General features: G+C 39.6%; 1 protein-coding gene across 2 annotated transcripts; it reads left to right on the plus strand.

Moving 5' to 3' along the window:
- Positions 1-1,779: 1,779 nt before the first annotated feature.
- On the plus strand, positions 1,780-8,305 carry LOC103675774 (serpin B4-like). Of its 2 annotated transcripts, none has more exons than XM_008704920.1 (7): positions 1,780-1,947; positions 2,447-2,503; positions 3,725-3,853; positions 4,624-4,741; positions 5,577-5,716; positions 6,013-6,168; positions 7,883-8,305. In XM_008704920.1, the coding sequence occupies exons 1-7, from the start codon at positions 1,780-1,782 to the stop codon at positions 8,282-8,284; spliced, it is 1,170 nt and encodes a 389-aa protein (XP_008703142.1). In that variant the 3' UTR covers positions 8,285-8,305. The 2 variants fall into 2 exon arrangements, with proteins under 2 accessions (XP_008703142.1, XP_040488296.1); XM_040632362.1 differs by having other exon boundaries at positions 6,076-6,168.
- The last annotated feature ends 8,691 nt before the right edge of the window (positions 8,306-16,996 follow it).

Raw genomic sequence — 16,996 nt, forward strand, 5'->3', positions numbered from 1 at the left:
ATAAAGTTCCTATAGCAGAATTAACCATCGCATTCAAAGAACACCTTTGTCTCGTTTTTTCTTATAAGCAGTAAGTGTCCAGTCCATGAATATGAAGCTGGTATACTAAAGGGCAAATGACAGAGAAATTTCATGATTCTGGAGTTCAGATAATTTATTTTCAGTTCATATTTATATAAAAAACTAGAATGCTGCCACACAAGATGTTCCCTGTTTTTACCCATCATTCCCCTTGTGAGCATGTTAACACTGCAAGGTAAATGAACTTCCCACTGACCTTAAAAAACAGGGAAAATCTGGGACCGGCTGCAAGGGGGCATGTGTGGTAACAAGGAAGACAGCTATCGAGGTACAGCCTTTGGGAAAGGCAATAGATTCTTGTCCTCCATGCATTGTTTTTTGTTTTGTTTTGTTTTGTTTTTAAATTTATTTATGTGACAGAGAGACAGCCAGCGAGAGAGGGAACACAGCAGGGGGAATGGGAGAGGAAGAAGCAGGCTCCCAGCAGAGGAGCCCGATGTGGGACTAGATCCCGGAACGCCGGGATCACGCCGAGCCAAAGGCAGACGCTTAACGACTGCGCTACCCAGGCGCCCCATCCTCCATTGTTAAGTCACCGTGTCAGTAGCACTTTAGAAAGAACTCGAGCTATTTTCCTGGTTATAAAGAATAATTACTAAGGAAATCGACAGGTTGAATGAGCCCTTTCGGAACTTGAGATAGAAAATGTAACCTTTTTTACTGTTTATGTTTGAAGTGGGCCTGAGGGACATCCAAAACCAAGAGAAGACTTCTTCAAGGGTGATTTCCGGGTGGATGTGGCAGGGGCATGTGAGGAAGTTGTAACTGTATCCTCATCAGTATTAGAAAGACACCTACCTGCATTTCATAAGATCCAATGATTGCAGGTCCACAGTTTTTTGCTGCAGGTGAGAAGGAAGTACAGTAATAGAAAGCTCATGTTTTATTCTCATAAATATTTTGAGTTGATTCACATGATGGTTAGCCTGGTTAAGAAATCAAAAGCTGATTTACTTGAAATACCGACCACAACGAGGAATAGGTGGCAGGAGAGAGCTATATATTTAGGAGCTCACTGTTCACCACACACAGGCTGACAGACTCCCTGCCCACCTCTGCTTCCTTCAGGAACACAGGTATGTGCCTCCAGTTGCTCCAGCTCAATAACAGGAGTCATTTCTGAAAATCATGGTGGTAATGGTGTGTTTTCTATCATGCATCTATCGCAATCTGTGTGACCGTATTTTACTTATTCTGCCAGGGTAAAACGGAAACACCTTCTTCCTCTGATTTATCCTTTATCTAATTTATTTCTGATTAAACAAATGCTCCCTTAGGCACACATGTGGTGGTGGGGAGGGGGGTCTCTGGCACCCACAGAACCCCAAAGGAAAAGGCAGAGAGGTGCCTCATGGGAGCAGGCTGAATCTTTGTGTTGGTATTTGTAATAGTGAATTTTCTACCCAGGCCTTGTGCTGCCAGTTATGGAAGAAAGATAAAGATGTTCTATTACTTTTTCACAAAAGTTTTTTTTTTTTACATAGTAATTTTGATAGTCGTTTAATTATGAAATTTATAGATACATTGAAAGAGACTTGAAAAGTAGAAGGAAGAAAAACTTGAGTTGCCAGAATCCTACAATCCAAATATAAGTCATTTCTTTTAAGAAAATGTCATTACAGACTCACCCTCCCTTCAGTAAAGTCATAAAGTGAATCTCATGCTTTTCCAGGAGTTCCAGATTGCACCAAGGTCACCATGAATTCACTCAGTGCAGCAAACACCCGCTTCGCATTTGATCTGTTCCAACAGTTCAAAACATCAAAAAAGGATGACAACATCTTCTACTCCCCTCTCTCCATCTCATCAGCATTAGCCATGACCTACTTAGGAGCCAAAGAAAATACTGCACTGGAAATGGAGAAGGTAGGAGTCCACTTCCCACCCACTGTAACAGCTTAGACTGATTTCTCTGTTAGCTGTGAGCACTGTGAGCACAGAGCTGTAGGGGCACATGCCCTCCCCAAGGCCCTGCCCCACTCGCTTCCCTGTGCCTAGATTTCCTCTGATAGTTGGAATGAACTCCCACAATCGCACAACAGAGGCAAGGCTTAAAGGGAAGAGTAATGGGAGAAGTGATGCACTATTTAAATTCATGCAAAACATTTCATGTTTTCTCAGCCATGAATAATGACACAGGATTCTTTGAAGTGGCTGGTGATGAACCAGCTTTCCTGTGGTTTTTCAAGGAGCAAATGCTTACATTGAAGTTTTCTGTGTTTCCTTTGTTTAGTGTTTTGGTTTGGTTTTGGTTTTGGTTTGGGGGTTTTGTTTTGTTTGGATTTGGGTTCTTTCTTTTTTTTCTTTTTTATTTATTTCCAGATCTTTTGAGTAGTTTTCGTACCCCACTTCCTGTCTCTTCCAGGTCCTTCACTTTAATGAAGCCACAGAGAACACAAAAGAAAGAACTACAACAGATCATGTGAGTCACAGAGACTTGGGTCTAGAAGGAGAATTGCATATTCAAGAGGGTCATACTTTAAAGCAGGAATTTTAGATAAACTGTGAAAAGTCCATTTTTAGGGAAAATCTTAGATAAAATAGATTGGACAGAGTTGTATCTCATTTCATATTACATACTTTTTTATTTCATACTTTTTTCTCCTGAGGGGAGATCAGCACCGTGCCTAAAGAGCTTCAAATTCCTGCTTTGCTGTTCACCAATAAGGAACATGAACAAGACACAACTGCTCTGAGGCACAATGACCTCATCCCAGTAAACTGGGAATAATAAAGGAATCTGCCTCAATGCATACACAGAGATGTAAAACATTACAACAATGCCTAGATTACTGGAAACCCTGATAAATTTTACGTATTATTATTGTAGAATAATAATAATTACAGTAATCATAACACTGTTGCTAAAATAATATAATTTTAATTAATTCATAAATGGGATTAACACATCCAAGCATATTTTGGAAAATGATTACATGAGGTATGTAATTTATAGCCTTAAGGTCCAAAACTCTTAGCTAGCAAGTAGAAGTTTCTGGATTCAGACAGGCCTAAATTCAAAACTTGGTGCTGCTACCTGCCTCTCTGTGGAAAGTTTATTTAATTCTGAGTCTCTTGTTTTCATCTGAATAGGATTAAAGACTTAGAGATAGCAATGTAAAGCCCTTACCAGGCACATGCTGTTCCTACACTTAAGAGTATGACATCATTAGTAAAGAGCTATAGATCATGGTCAACAGATTTTAGAAGAAATACAATCTAAGAGTGTAAAGGGCTTCATGTCATAATGTAACTGAAATATACAAATTCAACATTATCATAATATTAATGGCTGTTAAAATGAAATGTGCCTCTAGCCCTTAAGGAGCATAAGTTTAGTTGGGAAGCTTAACCTAGCTATTTGTACCATTAAAAGACAATCCAATGGAAGAATGGTGCTGCATCTGTAGTTAAAAGGTGAAAAGACTGGATTATTTGGAGCAGGAAGAATTTCCCGGGGGAGACTAAACGTAAGGATTTTGAAGAATGTTTAAGTAAATCCACCAAAAACCAGGGAATAACAATGAACATCATCTGTGGCCTGCCAAAAACTTTAGCTTTGGATCTAATAGTTTACATGGGGTTAGTATTTATATTTACATTGACAGAGAATGCAATGAGCCTATTTTTTTGATATTTTAAGGTTGAAAATTTGGGAAATGTGCACCACCAATTTCAAAAGCTTCTGACCGAATTAAAGAAACCCACTGATGCATATGAACTGAACATCGCCAACAAGCTCTATGGAGAAAAAAATTTCCAGTTTCTTCAAGTAAGTTTCATGTGGTCTAACACATCTTTAATACGAATCTTGGGACCTATGGCCTCCAATGACCAAATGGGAGAGACTGAGGCAGGTGAACCTGGCTGACTCACGTGCAGAGCATTCACACAGGGTACAAGACTCTCTTGCCTCCACGATACCAAATGAAGTGTCCTAGACCCTGACAATCCACCAATATCAAGTGTGAGTTTAGGGATTACTCCATAACCCAAGAGGAGGTTCAGTAGCAAAGGAAGTCGTGAGATGCCCCCAATGATCTGACACCATTCAGTCACACAGTGTAAATTTTGGTGGGCAATGACCCAGGAAATGTATGGCTAATGGGATACTGATGAGAGGGCAGGCTTGGTGTCTCTAAGGCAAGTGGGGAAAGTGCCAGGGAATACTGAATGCCTAGAATGGAAGATATAAGCAAAAGCAAGAACCCTATGGATTGAGAGTACTGCTGAGGAGTCCCAGAAGCACAGCATCTCCTTTAGAGCATCATGCTTTTGCAGCTTGCAACCCACAGCCTCTTCTGCCCCAGCCTACATCCAGAAGGTATTGCCTTTCAAAGACCTCATTCTTGTGCCAGCCTGTACTTCCTTTTCACATTACTCACACGCTAACTGTATAAAATATGCATGAGCAAGAAAAAATAGATTTCTTCAGGGTCTAGATTCCTGTACTACCTTTTGTCCACATTGAAGATAACTAACTTAGGAACACATAATTACTGATTACTCTTAATTCTTCCTTTCTTCCTTCCCACGTCAAAGGAATACATGGATAACATCAAGAAATTTTACCTAACCACTGTGGAATCAGTTGATTTTAACAATGCTGCAGAAGAAACTCGTAAGAAGATTAATTCCTGGGTGGAAAGCCAAACTCACGGTAGGGTACGAGAGATCACCCATAAAAAGCACTTTTTTTTTAGTCCCCGCTGTGTGTAAAACCTGTTCTTGACACCATACGGGGTGCCAGTGGGGTGGGGGAGGTGGCTTTGCAGAGAGCCTGGAGGAGCGCACTGTAGATGACAGAATGATCTAGGTAAATGTGACAAGCAACAATGGAAACCCAGGAGGTATAAAAGAAAGACAAGTACAAAGAAACACAGTTGGCAATCTGTGTTTGCTCAGGGCTACAAATGACAATACCTTTGTGAATCCCAAAACTCTGCTCAGACCCCATCTTGGGTTCACATCCTTTAAATTCTCAAAGCAGAGAATAAAGAGGAAGACACCCCAGGGAGTGTTGTCTGACAGCACAGGGCACGTGTTTCAGGTAATAGAGTTCATGCCATTTGTCCTAAAGAACAATCAAGCCCTATTTCCTCAGAGTAGTAAGCCCAAAGGTGAAAAAATAGAAAGGAAGGGAGGAAGAGAGGAATGAAGAATGGAGGTGGAGAAGAATTCGGGGAGAGAGGGAGGGTGGGAATAGATTTGCCGCAAGGGTAGCTGAAATCAATGTATCCATATTCCGTGTGAAACGACTGAAGTCATGCAAAGACAGAGAATCTGAACACCTTTCCCATGACAAGAAGGGGTGTCCCCACCTAACTCCATCAGGCTGGTGCCTTGAGGAAAGCTGCACCTTGAGAATTACTGCTCACAGTCCCTAAATTGGTGACTTGTGTGAATAATTAATGATCCACTGTAACTTCCAAAGCATCTTCCAGACAAACCACTTGTACTTTCACAGCAGACTTTTGATTTTCTTTCTTTGGCAGAAAAAATCAAGAATCTGTTTCCCAAAGACTCTCTTACGTCTACCATTCTGGTTCTGGTGAATGCCGTCTATTTCAAAGGACAGTGGGACACAAAATTTGATAAAAAAAACACTGTGGAGAAAGAATTTTGGCTGAACAAGGTACTGTAATTTATTTAAAATATTGTAACACACTTATAAATGGAATGTTAAATTTAAACTCATATCTGATAGCATGTACAACGGCAGGTAGAAAATAAAGTTTGTCATGGTTGTATTTTCTTCTTGTTTTATTTTCTTACTTCATTTAGATAGGAATACGCGAAGAAATTCTTGCTTCTAATTCACAAATTTCCCATATCGTCTCTTAGAGGAGGATGTGTTTGGTGTCTCAATAGTATAATCTTCTTTTGACTAATGCCTCACTTGGCATTTGTTTGCCACATTAATTACTGCAGGATACAAGCAAACCTGTGCAAATGATGAAACAATACGACGTTTTTAAATTCAGCTCACTGGAGGGCATGCAAGCCAAGATCCTGGAAATACCATACAAAGGCAAAGATCTAAGCATGATATTGCTGCTACCAGATGAAGTGGATGGTCTGCAGAAGGTAAAATCTTGTACCTCCAATTCTTCCTACTATTTGCCTGATTTCCTAGTAGTTCAATGTTTGTATAGGCTGTTCATTGAAGCAATGCTCACAGATTGGTGATGGTAGTTGACAGTTCAAGTACAGAGTACATAGTTTCTTCTCTACATACAGCCTAAAAAAGAACTGTTAAGGAGAACCTGGTATCCTGCGTGTTCCAAAAAGTAAATATCTTAAATTGATATCACAGTGTCATATGGAAGAATATACAGAAAATCTCAACATCACAGGCCCTATTAATATTCTGATGAAATTATGGAATGTCAGTTCAGAGGAAACAGACCAAGCACACACATTAATATTATGCAACCGTAAGAACATCTAACATATTCCAGTCTATTCATTTGAAGACAAGGAAATGAACATTCATATGTAGGTGACACTTGGAAATATTTGCAAGCTCACTCATAAACAAAACAAGCAAATTGAAACAACAAAAGGTACATTTAAAATATCAAATCACAGTGGTTTTGTAAACAGTAGACAAACAGATTTATCTTGATGCCTACTTTTCAATTTGGAAGTATTCTCTCCCTAAGAGCTCAAGAGTCATTTGGAGCCTCATTGCTCAGAGTTTGGGGGGCGGGGGGGGGAAGGTGTGTGAGGGGATTATAATTTTCCTTTTAAAAGTGTTATAATAAAGTTAATATATAAAAATACCAACAACAGTATCTGGCGCATTAACATTCCAAACATGGCAGTTTCCAAAGATTCCAACAGCCAGTCATGCTGCTAAAGTCACAGTGAACTTGCCACACCCAAAATAAGATACTGTGCTAAGAGTGGGATTTAGAGATCCTCAGGGAAAGTAATACAGCAATACATGAGAAGGGCCATGACAGTGCTCACACTCCAGCTCAGCAATCCTCATTATCAATGACATCAGGAGTCCCAGTCCTGGGATTTTAACCTAAAGTAACTAATCCAACAAGGCAAAAGCTTTTGGACAGCAGAAGCTCAAAATATTGAAAAATTCAAAATTTTGGTGCATCTTTGTATTACCAAGTTTAACTTGGGGACTGACACAAAGCGAATGCTTTAAAAATATTAAGTAAAAATATGTACACTGATTATCAATTTAGTAGTAGTACTGTGTAACAATTAAGTAAAAATATATACACTGAATATCAATTTAGTAGTAATACTGTATAAAAATTTAAACTTAATTAGAGAAATACATATCTATATAAGAAATGATTACAAATAGGTCAAGCAAGAAAAAGGAATAAAAGTAGTGCCTACACTATAAAAATTATTTAAATTAGGGTGTACAAAATTATGTCCACAAGGATAGTAACAAGATAAGTCTATTGAAAAAGAAGCATATCATATGCGGGGAGTGTAAAAAATACAGATACATAGTTCATCTCTTACAAAATAACTTTATTTAATAATTCTGTTGTATACACACATATGTGCATATATATCCATATATTCACATGTATAGATATTTATGCACATATATAACACAGTCATGAATATATAATACATTTTTCAATTGTATAATATATATTTATGACTCTGTTATTTTTGCCTGCTCAGATGTGATAAACTGAATCTTCTGCATTTGCATTTACTGTTTAAATAAAAGTTTTCTACGATTTGATCCAATGTTAAATCGTGTTTGACATCCAATGAGAATCACGTCAGCTGTTCCTTTTTTCCATTGCTGTAGCTTGAAGATCAACTCACTGCTGAGAAACTAATAGAGTGGACAAGCTCACAGAACATGAGCGATAATTTTGTGGATTTATACTTACCCCGGTTCAAACTGGAAGAGACCTATGACCTCAAGGACACACTGAGAGCCCTGGGGATGGTGGATGTCTTCAATGCACAGACAGCCAACCTCTCAGGCATGACAGGAAACGAGAATCTCCTGGTGTCTAAAGTCATACACAAGTCCTTTGTGGAGGTGACTGAAGAGGGCACGACGGCCGCAAGCTCTACGGCAGTAGATTTTCAAATGAAATCATCACCGGCTTATCCTTTTCATTGTGATCACCCTTTCCTGTTCTTCATCAAGCACAATAAGACCAACAGCATCCTCTTCTTAGGCAGAGTCTCTTCCCCTTAGATGCAATTCGCCTGCCACTACTTAGGAGGAAATTCACAGTTGTTCCAGTACATGGATTGCTAGAAACAACAGATTCTCTTTAATTCTTTTTCCAATCCAATCTCATAGTCACTAAGAATGTAATGGTTGAAATAGCATGTCTGTCTATCTCTCCCCTTCTACAAACACATGTAAACTATTTCATCTCCCAGTGATAATTCCCCTTTGGACAAAATGTTCAATATAAGATAAAAGGATATTTTAACACTCTTCTACTAAATTTGAAATCATTTTGCCTATTTCAAAAATTTTACCTACTATTCAAACTTATTAACCTAGATACCCTCATTTGTTTGAATTTTGGTAGTATCTGGAACCCTTACATGTCTAAATTTCTTTTATTATACATTATCAATAAAGCAATTATTTCTTCATATTATTTGCTGCTTTTCCTTTTTCTCCTTTCAATAAAGTACAAGTGGCTTACCACACATATGAAAGATAATTTAGAAATATATTGTCATATTAAAAAGAATATTCAACGTAGGAACAGAACATCATAAGGCTGACGGTAGGTTGATACCAGACCATGAAAGGCTCTCTAGCCCATGTTAACAACTTCCTATTTTATCCTAAAATAAATCAAAAGCCACTACAGGTTTCAGTTGTTTGTTTTCCAAAGAGGAGAATGAGATCATCATATCTGAATGCTTAAAATATACTTCTGGCTATCACGATATAAATAGATGAGAGGAAACAACAGTGTAGACAAAGTAAGATTAATTAGTAAGCCATTAGAATGTCAGGAGTGGCACTAAGAAAACAGATATGTAAGAATTATTTAGAAAGTAAAATGCACAGGATTCTAGCAACATATGTGACGGAAATGAGAGATGGAAGCCAAAAATGATGTCCAAGTTTCTGGCCTACCCAATGGGTTGAATGGAAGATTTTGTTTTGGAGAGAAGAAAAGATCCTGGGTTTAGATTTGTATTTGCTGAAGTTTAATTACTTTTGAAACATCCAAATGGATGCACTTGAACATATGAGTCTAGAGCTCAGATGCAGGATATGATCTGAAGTCCTAAAGGCGTCATGCTCAATATAAAAGTTTTACCATGTTTATTCAGGAACTCTAAAACATGGTTAAAAAAAAATAGGTGGCTACTAGCAAGAATGAGATCCTAGGGAGAGAGTATAAAGTGATAAGAAAGGGGGGCCTGGAACTGACTTCGAAGTGTGTCAATATACAAACATCAGGTATTGACAATTTTTAGTTTTTAGAACACAGTTTTGCTTAAGGGACTGTATTCATTCAAAATCCTTCTCAGTCAGTACTGAATCCCCACTGATTTCATAAAACACAAATTTTGGAGGATCTGAGCAAGGTCTAAATTTTCTTCAGCAGAATTCAGCAGCCCAAGAACAGAGCAGAGGAAGTAAATATTTCCCCATATGAGATTTGGTCAAGGGAACTCACAGACTGGTGAGAGAGTGGGCAACATTATAAACTATGCGGTGAATAGCTGGGCAGGGAAGGCAAGGTGGGAGGCAGTTACTTTGATGAACAAGAGGCACTGGAGTACCTAATGAGGATGAAGAAAAGAAAGAGAAGATCAGAAGTTTAGCCCAGGACTGGGACTTTGAAGTACATTTTAAAAGAAAATTTTAAACAATAAACTCACAGTGTCACCATGGGTGTGAATTAATTTCTAATGATTCAATGAAGTTTAAACTGGTATAATGTTTGGGGGGGGTTGAAGAACTGATTGTTGGAATCCCTTTAGATTGCAACTTTCAACTACTTGTTATTTTAGTTGGGTTTTCTTTCTTTTTTTTTTTTTAATGTATTATTTGTTTCAGGGGTACAGGTCTGTGATTCATCAGTTTTATATAATACCCAGCACTCACAACACATACCCTCCCCAATGTCCATCACCCAACCACCCCATCCCCTCACCCCCTTCCCCTCCAGCAACCCTCAGTTTGTTTCCTGAGATTAAGAGTCTCTTATGGTTTTTCTCCCTCTCTGGTTTCATCTTGTTTCATTTTTTTCCCTCCCCTTGTTTCTTAAATTTCTCGTATGTGTGAGATCATACAATAACTGTCTTTCTCTGATTGACTTATTTTGGTTAGCATAATACCCTCTAGTTCCATCCACGTTGTCACAAATGGCAAGATTTCATTTTTCATGGTTGTGTAATATTCGTGTGTGTGTGTGTGTGTGTGTGTGTGTGTGTGTACCACATCTTCTTTATCCATTCATCTGTCGATGAACATCTGGGCTCTTTCCATAGTTTGGCTACTGTGATTTTAGTTGGGTTTTCAAAAGGAATGTTATAAGAGCAAACAAGTTATGACAAAGGCTCACAGGCATTAGAGTCAAGTCAAGTAGAGGGCATGGCTGATATCTCGTTATGAGAACTGAGAAGCTTTGCCTATATTCTAGGCCAGTCAGAGAACCAACTACCCCTGCATTGTGGCCATATGCAGAGAAATTGATAGAAAACTCAAATCTTGTATCTTTATTTTTAAAGTAATGCATTCTAACTCATTGAATAAAACAGAATATAATGAGTCCATACTGATAAAAAATAAATGATCAAATTAAAAGTTTTGTAAGGAATGGATATTTATGCTTTCAAGGGTCCTCCCCCACAGAACACCACCTCACACCTAGTAGAGTGGCCAAAACTTTAATTTCATTTTAAAAACCAGCCACATCAAGTGTTGGCGAGAACATGAAACAAAAAGAACTCTCATATAATACTGGTGGGGAACAGGGAAAGGTGCAACCACTTTGGAAATCAGTTTGGTAATTTCTTATAACATATAAACATTTACTTAACACGTGATCTAGCAACTCCAATCCCTGATATTTACCCCAGAGAACAGAAAACATGTATCCGCGAAAGGACTATATACAAATGTTCACTGCAGCTTTATTCATAGAGGCCAAAAACTGGAAATAACTCAAATTTGCATCAGCAGATGAATGGATAAACAGACAATGGAATGGTACTCGGTGATAAAAAGGAAAACACTACTGACTCCCACAGCAGCATTAGTGAACCTTCCCCACACTGCACTAGGACAAAGAAGCAGGACAGAAAGAGCAGGTAATGTAAGTAATTCCACCTCTGTGGAGTCCAACCTATGGTGACAAAAAGCTGATTAGTGGTTTCCTGGGGCTGAAGCTGGGGAGGATACTGATGGTAAAAGACTCCGGTGGAAATTTCTGGTGGAATGAATGCTTCACAACTTAATCAGCTGGTGGTTACACAGGTGTTTATGTTTCCAAAAGGCACTGATGTGCACATTTACAGTGTGTGCATTTTGCTTTATGGAAATTATGCCTCAATAAAGTAGACAGAGTAGGAGGAAGAGGAGAAAGAGGAAGAGGAGAAAAAGGAAGAGAACTGCACAAAACATAGTGACTACTGCCTCTGGAAGTACGTGAGTGGAAAAAATTAAGTATCTTTTTAAGAGCAACTTTGGGCCAATTCGCAATTTATTCATATACATTTAACCCTATTTAATTACATGCCAGTATTCCTGTCATATGGAGCAAGAAGCATCATGAAACTTCAAATTAAAAAATAAAATTCTGCAATGTGTGATCTACCAAGCTGCCTTTACTGCTCATCAGACATTAAAAATTACTATATTTAAATTTTAATTTGAGATTTGAAAGAGTTTAATAAGAAAATTCATTTCTAGATAATTTTTCATTAAGTATCATTGGATAAAATATGCTATTTTAAAATTTAAAGCTATTTTTATGTCCGTTTTGGATACAATTTTCACAATAGTCAAAGATGAAAGCCACACCTCACCAACTATTTGTTTATCAATGGAAGAATAGATATATTCTTCCTTTATGAAATGGTATCATCCTTTTCTGGAGAAAACCTTCAATGTACAATCCTATTGACTCTATCAGAACAGGGTGTCTGTCAGAATTGCTTAGGCTGTACACCTGGAGCACACACAGGTGGTCGGCGACTATGCAACAAATTAATGAATGATTGAGTCATTCCCCTAAGTCCCTTGGGAGCCCCTTATTTGTTCTTTAAGAATTCATTTGTATTTCTATTAAAAAATACATAATAAATATCAAAAAAATGTGTTATCTGCCTCACCGTGTGTAGTATAGTGTAGGCCATTCAACAAACAATTATTCTGTACCTACAAAGTGCCGTGCTGGATTAGGTAGTAGGTTCTCATATACAGGATGACCAAAAAATAAATAAATAAACCATGCATCCTAAAGGCCAGAATAAGGGAACTGAATTCAGAACACAAGTGGGCCAGAACTTGGGGAAATGACCCAATGTTAACAATCAAGGCAGAGTTGAAGGTCTGGAACTAGACTAGCAGTATGAAAGCAATATATTCCATGGAAGTAGCTGAGATCAGTCAGAAAATAGCTGGTGGGCAATCAGAAAACTAAAAATCCAAAAAACTTAAGGATCCATAAAAAAGGCAAACTCATAAATTCAGGAAGACATTTTATAAAAGATACAAGAGACCAGAATTCACTGAGGGTTCTACCCTCCCAAGTGGCTGTATATGTGTGATTCCCCAGGGGACAGGGCTGTCTCAGAGCACAGAAACACCCAGGGACAGTCCCTGGCCTTCTAGAATCGTAACACCTAAGACTGTATTGCCTCTGTTCCTGATCATTGTCTACCCAAATGGGTGGAAACCAGAAACACACGTAATCCAAAATATTGCCCAAGATGATTCATATTTCACTTGAGACTCATAATGCAGTTGTTTTCTCCCTAAGAAGGACTCTTTTACCTATAGTTTTTATCTAACAATAATTTTAAGAAAAACAATAGCTTGGGGCGCCTGGGTGGCACAGCGGTTGAGCGTCTGCCTTCGGCTCAGGGCGTGATCCCGGCATTATGGGATCGAGCCCCACATCGGGCTCCTCCGCTATGAGCCTGCTTCTTCCTCTCCCACTCCCCCTGCTTGTGTTCCCTCTCTCGCTGGCTGTCTCTATCTCTGTCGAATAAATAAATTTTAAAAATCTTAAAAAAAAAAAGAAAGAAAAACAATAGCTTGCATTTTCAGTACATTTTTTTAGTAGTCAGACTAAAGTGAAATGAAGATAAATTACACGTGACAAATGGAGCACTACCTGCATTTTCACCTCTCTGTGGTAATGTTTATGCCCATTGCAAGAGTGGTACATCAATGACCTCGAAGGCAATGCACGCTGAGACAGCTCAAAACCAGCAATTCTGCCAACACATCCTGCAGGGACAGGCTTTCACCATGACAATGAGGTGAAATCTGCTTGGAGATGCAGAATGCATCACAAATATACAATCATATGTGAATATTTTTAAAATCCAGGGGATTAGTGTGTGTAAGCTTAGTGAGCCAGAACTTTCAAACACCCTTGATGGCTTAATATACATACTGGTGCCCTGGAACACTCACTTCCAAATGCTAATGTAGAGATATAAGTCAAGGGAGAGAACTGCTGCTCTACCTGGAATCCAATAACATTTCAGAGCTGATAAAACAGCAGCTTAGTTTCCAATATGGTGGCTAAGGAGAAGCTGGCCATGATTTGGTTTCCCAGCAAAGTTAGAAGATGCTTCTGTGGCTGTTACTGTTGCTGGTGGTGTTGGGGCTGGTGGTGGTGATATGATGGCAAAGAAAATGGCAGCTAATATCAACTGGATGCACACCATGTTCTAGATTCTTTAATAAGCACATATTCTATTTATCCTTGCAATGGCTCAATAAAGTAGAAAACCTTAAAAAACTCATTTTAAAATGAAGAAATTGGGGTGCCTGGGTGGCTCAGTCGTTAAGCGTCTGCCCTCAGCTCAGGGCGTGATCCCAGAGTCCTGGGATCGAGCCCCACATCAGGCTCCTATGCTGGGAGCCTGCCTCTTCCTCACCCATTCCCCATGCTTGTGTTCCCTCTCTCGCTGGCTGTCTCTCTCTCTGTCAAATAAATAAATAAAATCTTAAAAAAAATAAAAATAAAAAAATAAAATAAAATGAAGAAATTGAAGCCCAAAAAGATGAACTAACCTGCCTGAGGCCATATACCTTTTTCCAAAGCCCAGATTTATATTCAGTTGTCTGACCCTAAAGCTGGCACACAGAAGGGTCAGAAATGGACATGAACAAAATGTGTTTCTGTTGCTAAAAATCCGTCTTCATGTCTGAATGATTTTCCAATAAAATTAGATAGCAGATAATTTCATAGGGAGTAGCCACCCATATAATGTTAGAAGTGATGTAGAGATCATTTATATAATTCTGTTCATTTAAGCAATAAAAAATAAAGTTCCAAAGAAATAAGCTGCCTTCTCTGAGACCACAGTCAAATCAGGGCAGGGCTGGGATGGAAACTCTTCCTGACTCCGAACTAGGGTTCATCACTTTGCTTCCTTCCCCCCAACTGGCTTGATCAATTTAATGCTACATGTCATGTTGCCCATCCTTCTGTTATCCTGATCTGCTGTCGCCAGAAAGCAGTGACTGCATGAACCAGAGGGTATCCATTTACAGACTCACCCACCCCTGGCATCATGAACAAGCCCCCTGCTGACTGTACTGTAGCTCATACCAAACAGATTATGTGGCAGTTAAACATAGCCACCTTCTTTAGGACAGTTACATTCTTCACTGATAAATTGCCATTAGATGCTGTCTCCCTACTCCCGCAAGAAGTCAGTAGATGGAACACTGGATGTAAGATGTGCAAGAACCAGGAACTGATCAGATTTTTGAGCACTTGCATTTCCAGACACTGGTCTATATGCTGAGCACGCAAAGGTGACTACAGTTAGCAGTGGAGATTCATATATACAGGAAAAAATCAATACAATACAATATAGCTGGTAGTATGAAAGAGTTTGACCAAGCACTCTGGGAAACCTGGATTGGGTAGAATAGTTGGGGAGGGACAAGAAATGCTTCCTGGAGAAGAGTTTCATATGACCCAAACCCAGAACTGTCTGATTTACATATTTCAAATCCAGGATGCCAATGTATTGATTTATAAAGGGAATCACACCATGAATTCTATCTAGTTATCCCTGAGAACTCCTTCCTGTTGCTTAAGTTCACATATCAAATTGTTGATGAGAAACTCATCTGGTCAATGAAAGAACAGAAAAAATTAAAATGGGATTTCCAAAATGAAAAGTAAATCAGTATATAGTGTATACCGGTATATCAGGATCTTATTCCCCCTTCTGTGCAAATTATAATAAGGAAGGATGGAAGGAAGAAAGGAAGGAATGGAGGGAGGGAGGGAGGGAGGGAGGGAGGGAGGGAGGGAGGAAGGAAGGAAGGAAGGAAGGAAAAGGAAAGGAAGGAATAGAAACATCTGTAAATTCCTTTTTCAGTAGTCAGGGGGAGGTATAACCCATAGCCTCACAATTCCTATAAAGGCTGCAGAGGAGGAAAGCAGCTAGGTCCCTGGAGGCCCTGGAGGAAGTGAGGAAAACAGCAAGAAGAGCAATGCCAGGGCTCAGCAGCAACACGTTTCTCACAGGAAAGAGCCTCACTCTGAATATAGAAAACAGCATGGCTTCTCTGGAAATACCTGCCACAGGACCTGGGCATGCAGGGTCGGCAGCAGGAAACTTCCTGGGCCCGATATGGCTCAGGAGCACAGAGGAGATGGGTATCTCAGGGAACTGCACGACCTCCAGCTTCCACTGTGATGGAGAAAGCCAGACAGAATGCTATTCCACTCTAGCAGGAAAAGCTGGACGAGACAGAAATTCCTGAACCCATCAGAGAGCTGTAGTTGCAAGGCAACCACCCAGTCTGAAATCTAAGGAAAGACAAGCATCTCCAAGAAAAGAAAGACAGACACAGCACTGGCTTGCCTGCAGCACGACTCAGAGGAGGACAAGTTACGTTCAGACAAGTACTGAAGGCCAAGTGTGAGCAGCACAAGGGCTCAGAACCCTGCAAGCCACAGACAAAGGGGGAGTTCATACTTGCTCAGTCTTCAGTGCTGAGGTTCACTGGGGCTTCAAGAGAAAGACGGGGCAGGGCACCCTCAGTGGTGGGGGTCTGCAGGAGGAATACAGCTGCCACCAGCAGAAAAGGCAAAAAGCCACACCTGATTCTTCTCCCTCACGAACCAAAAGGCTCTGGCCACTGAGACAAGGCAGCAAATCCCATCACTCCCATAGCAGAGGTGAAGACTCACACAACTCCGTAAGGCAAAAGGAAAAAACTCTCTTCTACTTGGGGACCATGAGAAGTCTCTGGTCTCCGGAGAGAGAAAACTACCCTTCTCAACCCAGGCTTGCTGGCACCACGCAGACAAAAAGTCCCTCTCTGAGGTCAAGGAGCATAGGAATGCTGAAAGCTGAGGGTGGAGCAAAAACATGGAAAAAACTTTCCAGCAATCAGGCCTCCAACCTAAACACAAAATAACTCTACAGGAATTTAAGCCAGGACTGCACTGAAGACAATCATAACAACTACATCCAAGCTCAGTTCAAATCCTGCCTAGAAAGACTCCATATTCCACACTAATTGCATAACAGAAGAGGCATGCCTGTTTCCAGACCTAAATGCTAGTTCCCTCAGTCTCTACTGTACCACACACAAAGTCTGGTATTTAATAAAAATTTATGAGACATGCACACCCACAAACACACACAAAGGAAAAAATAACGCACTGTCCAGAGACAACTCAATCAACAGAACCAGACTCAGATATGATGCAGATGT

Source organism: Ursus maritimus, unplaced genomic scaffold (genome assembly GCF_017311325.1).
Source record: "Ursus maritimus isolate PB19 unplaced genomic scaffold, ASM1731132v1 scaffold_18, whole genome shotgun sequence".
Classification (NCBI taxonomy): Eukaryota; Metazoa; Chordata; class Mammalia; order Carnivora; family Ursidae; genus Ursus; species Ursus maritimus.

What these genes read in the sequence shown, in the direction of transcription:
- LOC103675774 (XM_008704920.1), top strand. Translation starts at nt 1,780, where the DNA reads ATGAATTCACTCAGTGCAGCAAACACCCGCTTCGCATTTGATCTGTTC. An exon ending in AAAGAACTACAACAGATCAT is followed by an intron (nt 2,504 to 3,724) that starts GTGAGTCACAGA and finishes TGATATTTTAAG; the next exon opens with GTTGAAAATTTGGGAAATGT. An exon ending in AAGTGGATGGTCTGCAGAAG is followed by an intron (nt 6,169 to 7,882) that starts GTAAAATCTTGT and finishes CCATTGCTGTAG; the next exon opens with CTTGAAGATCAACTCACTGC.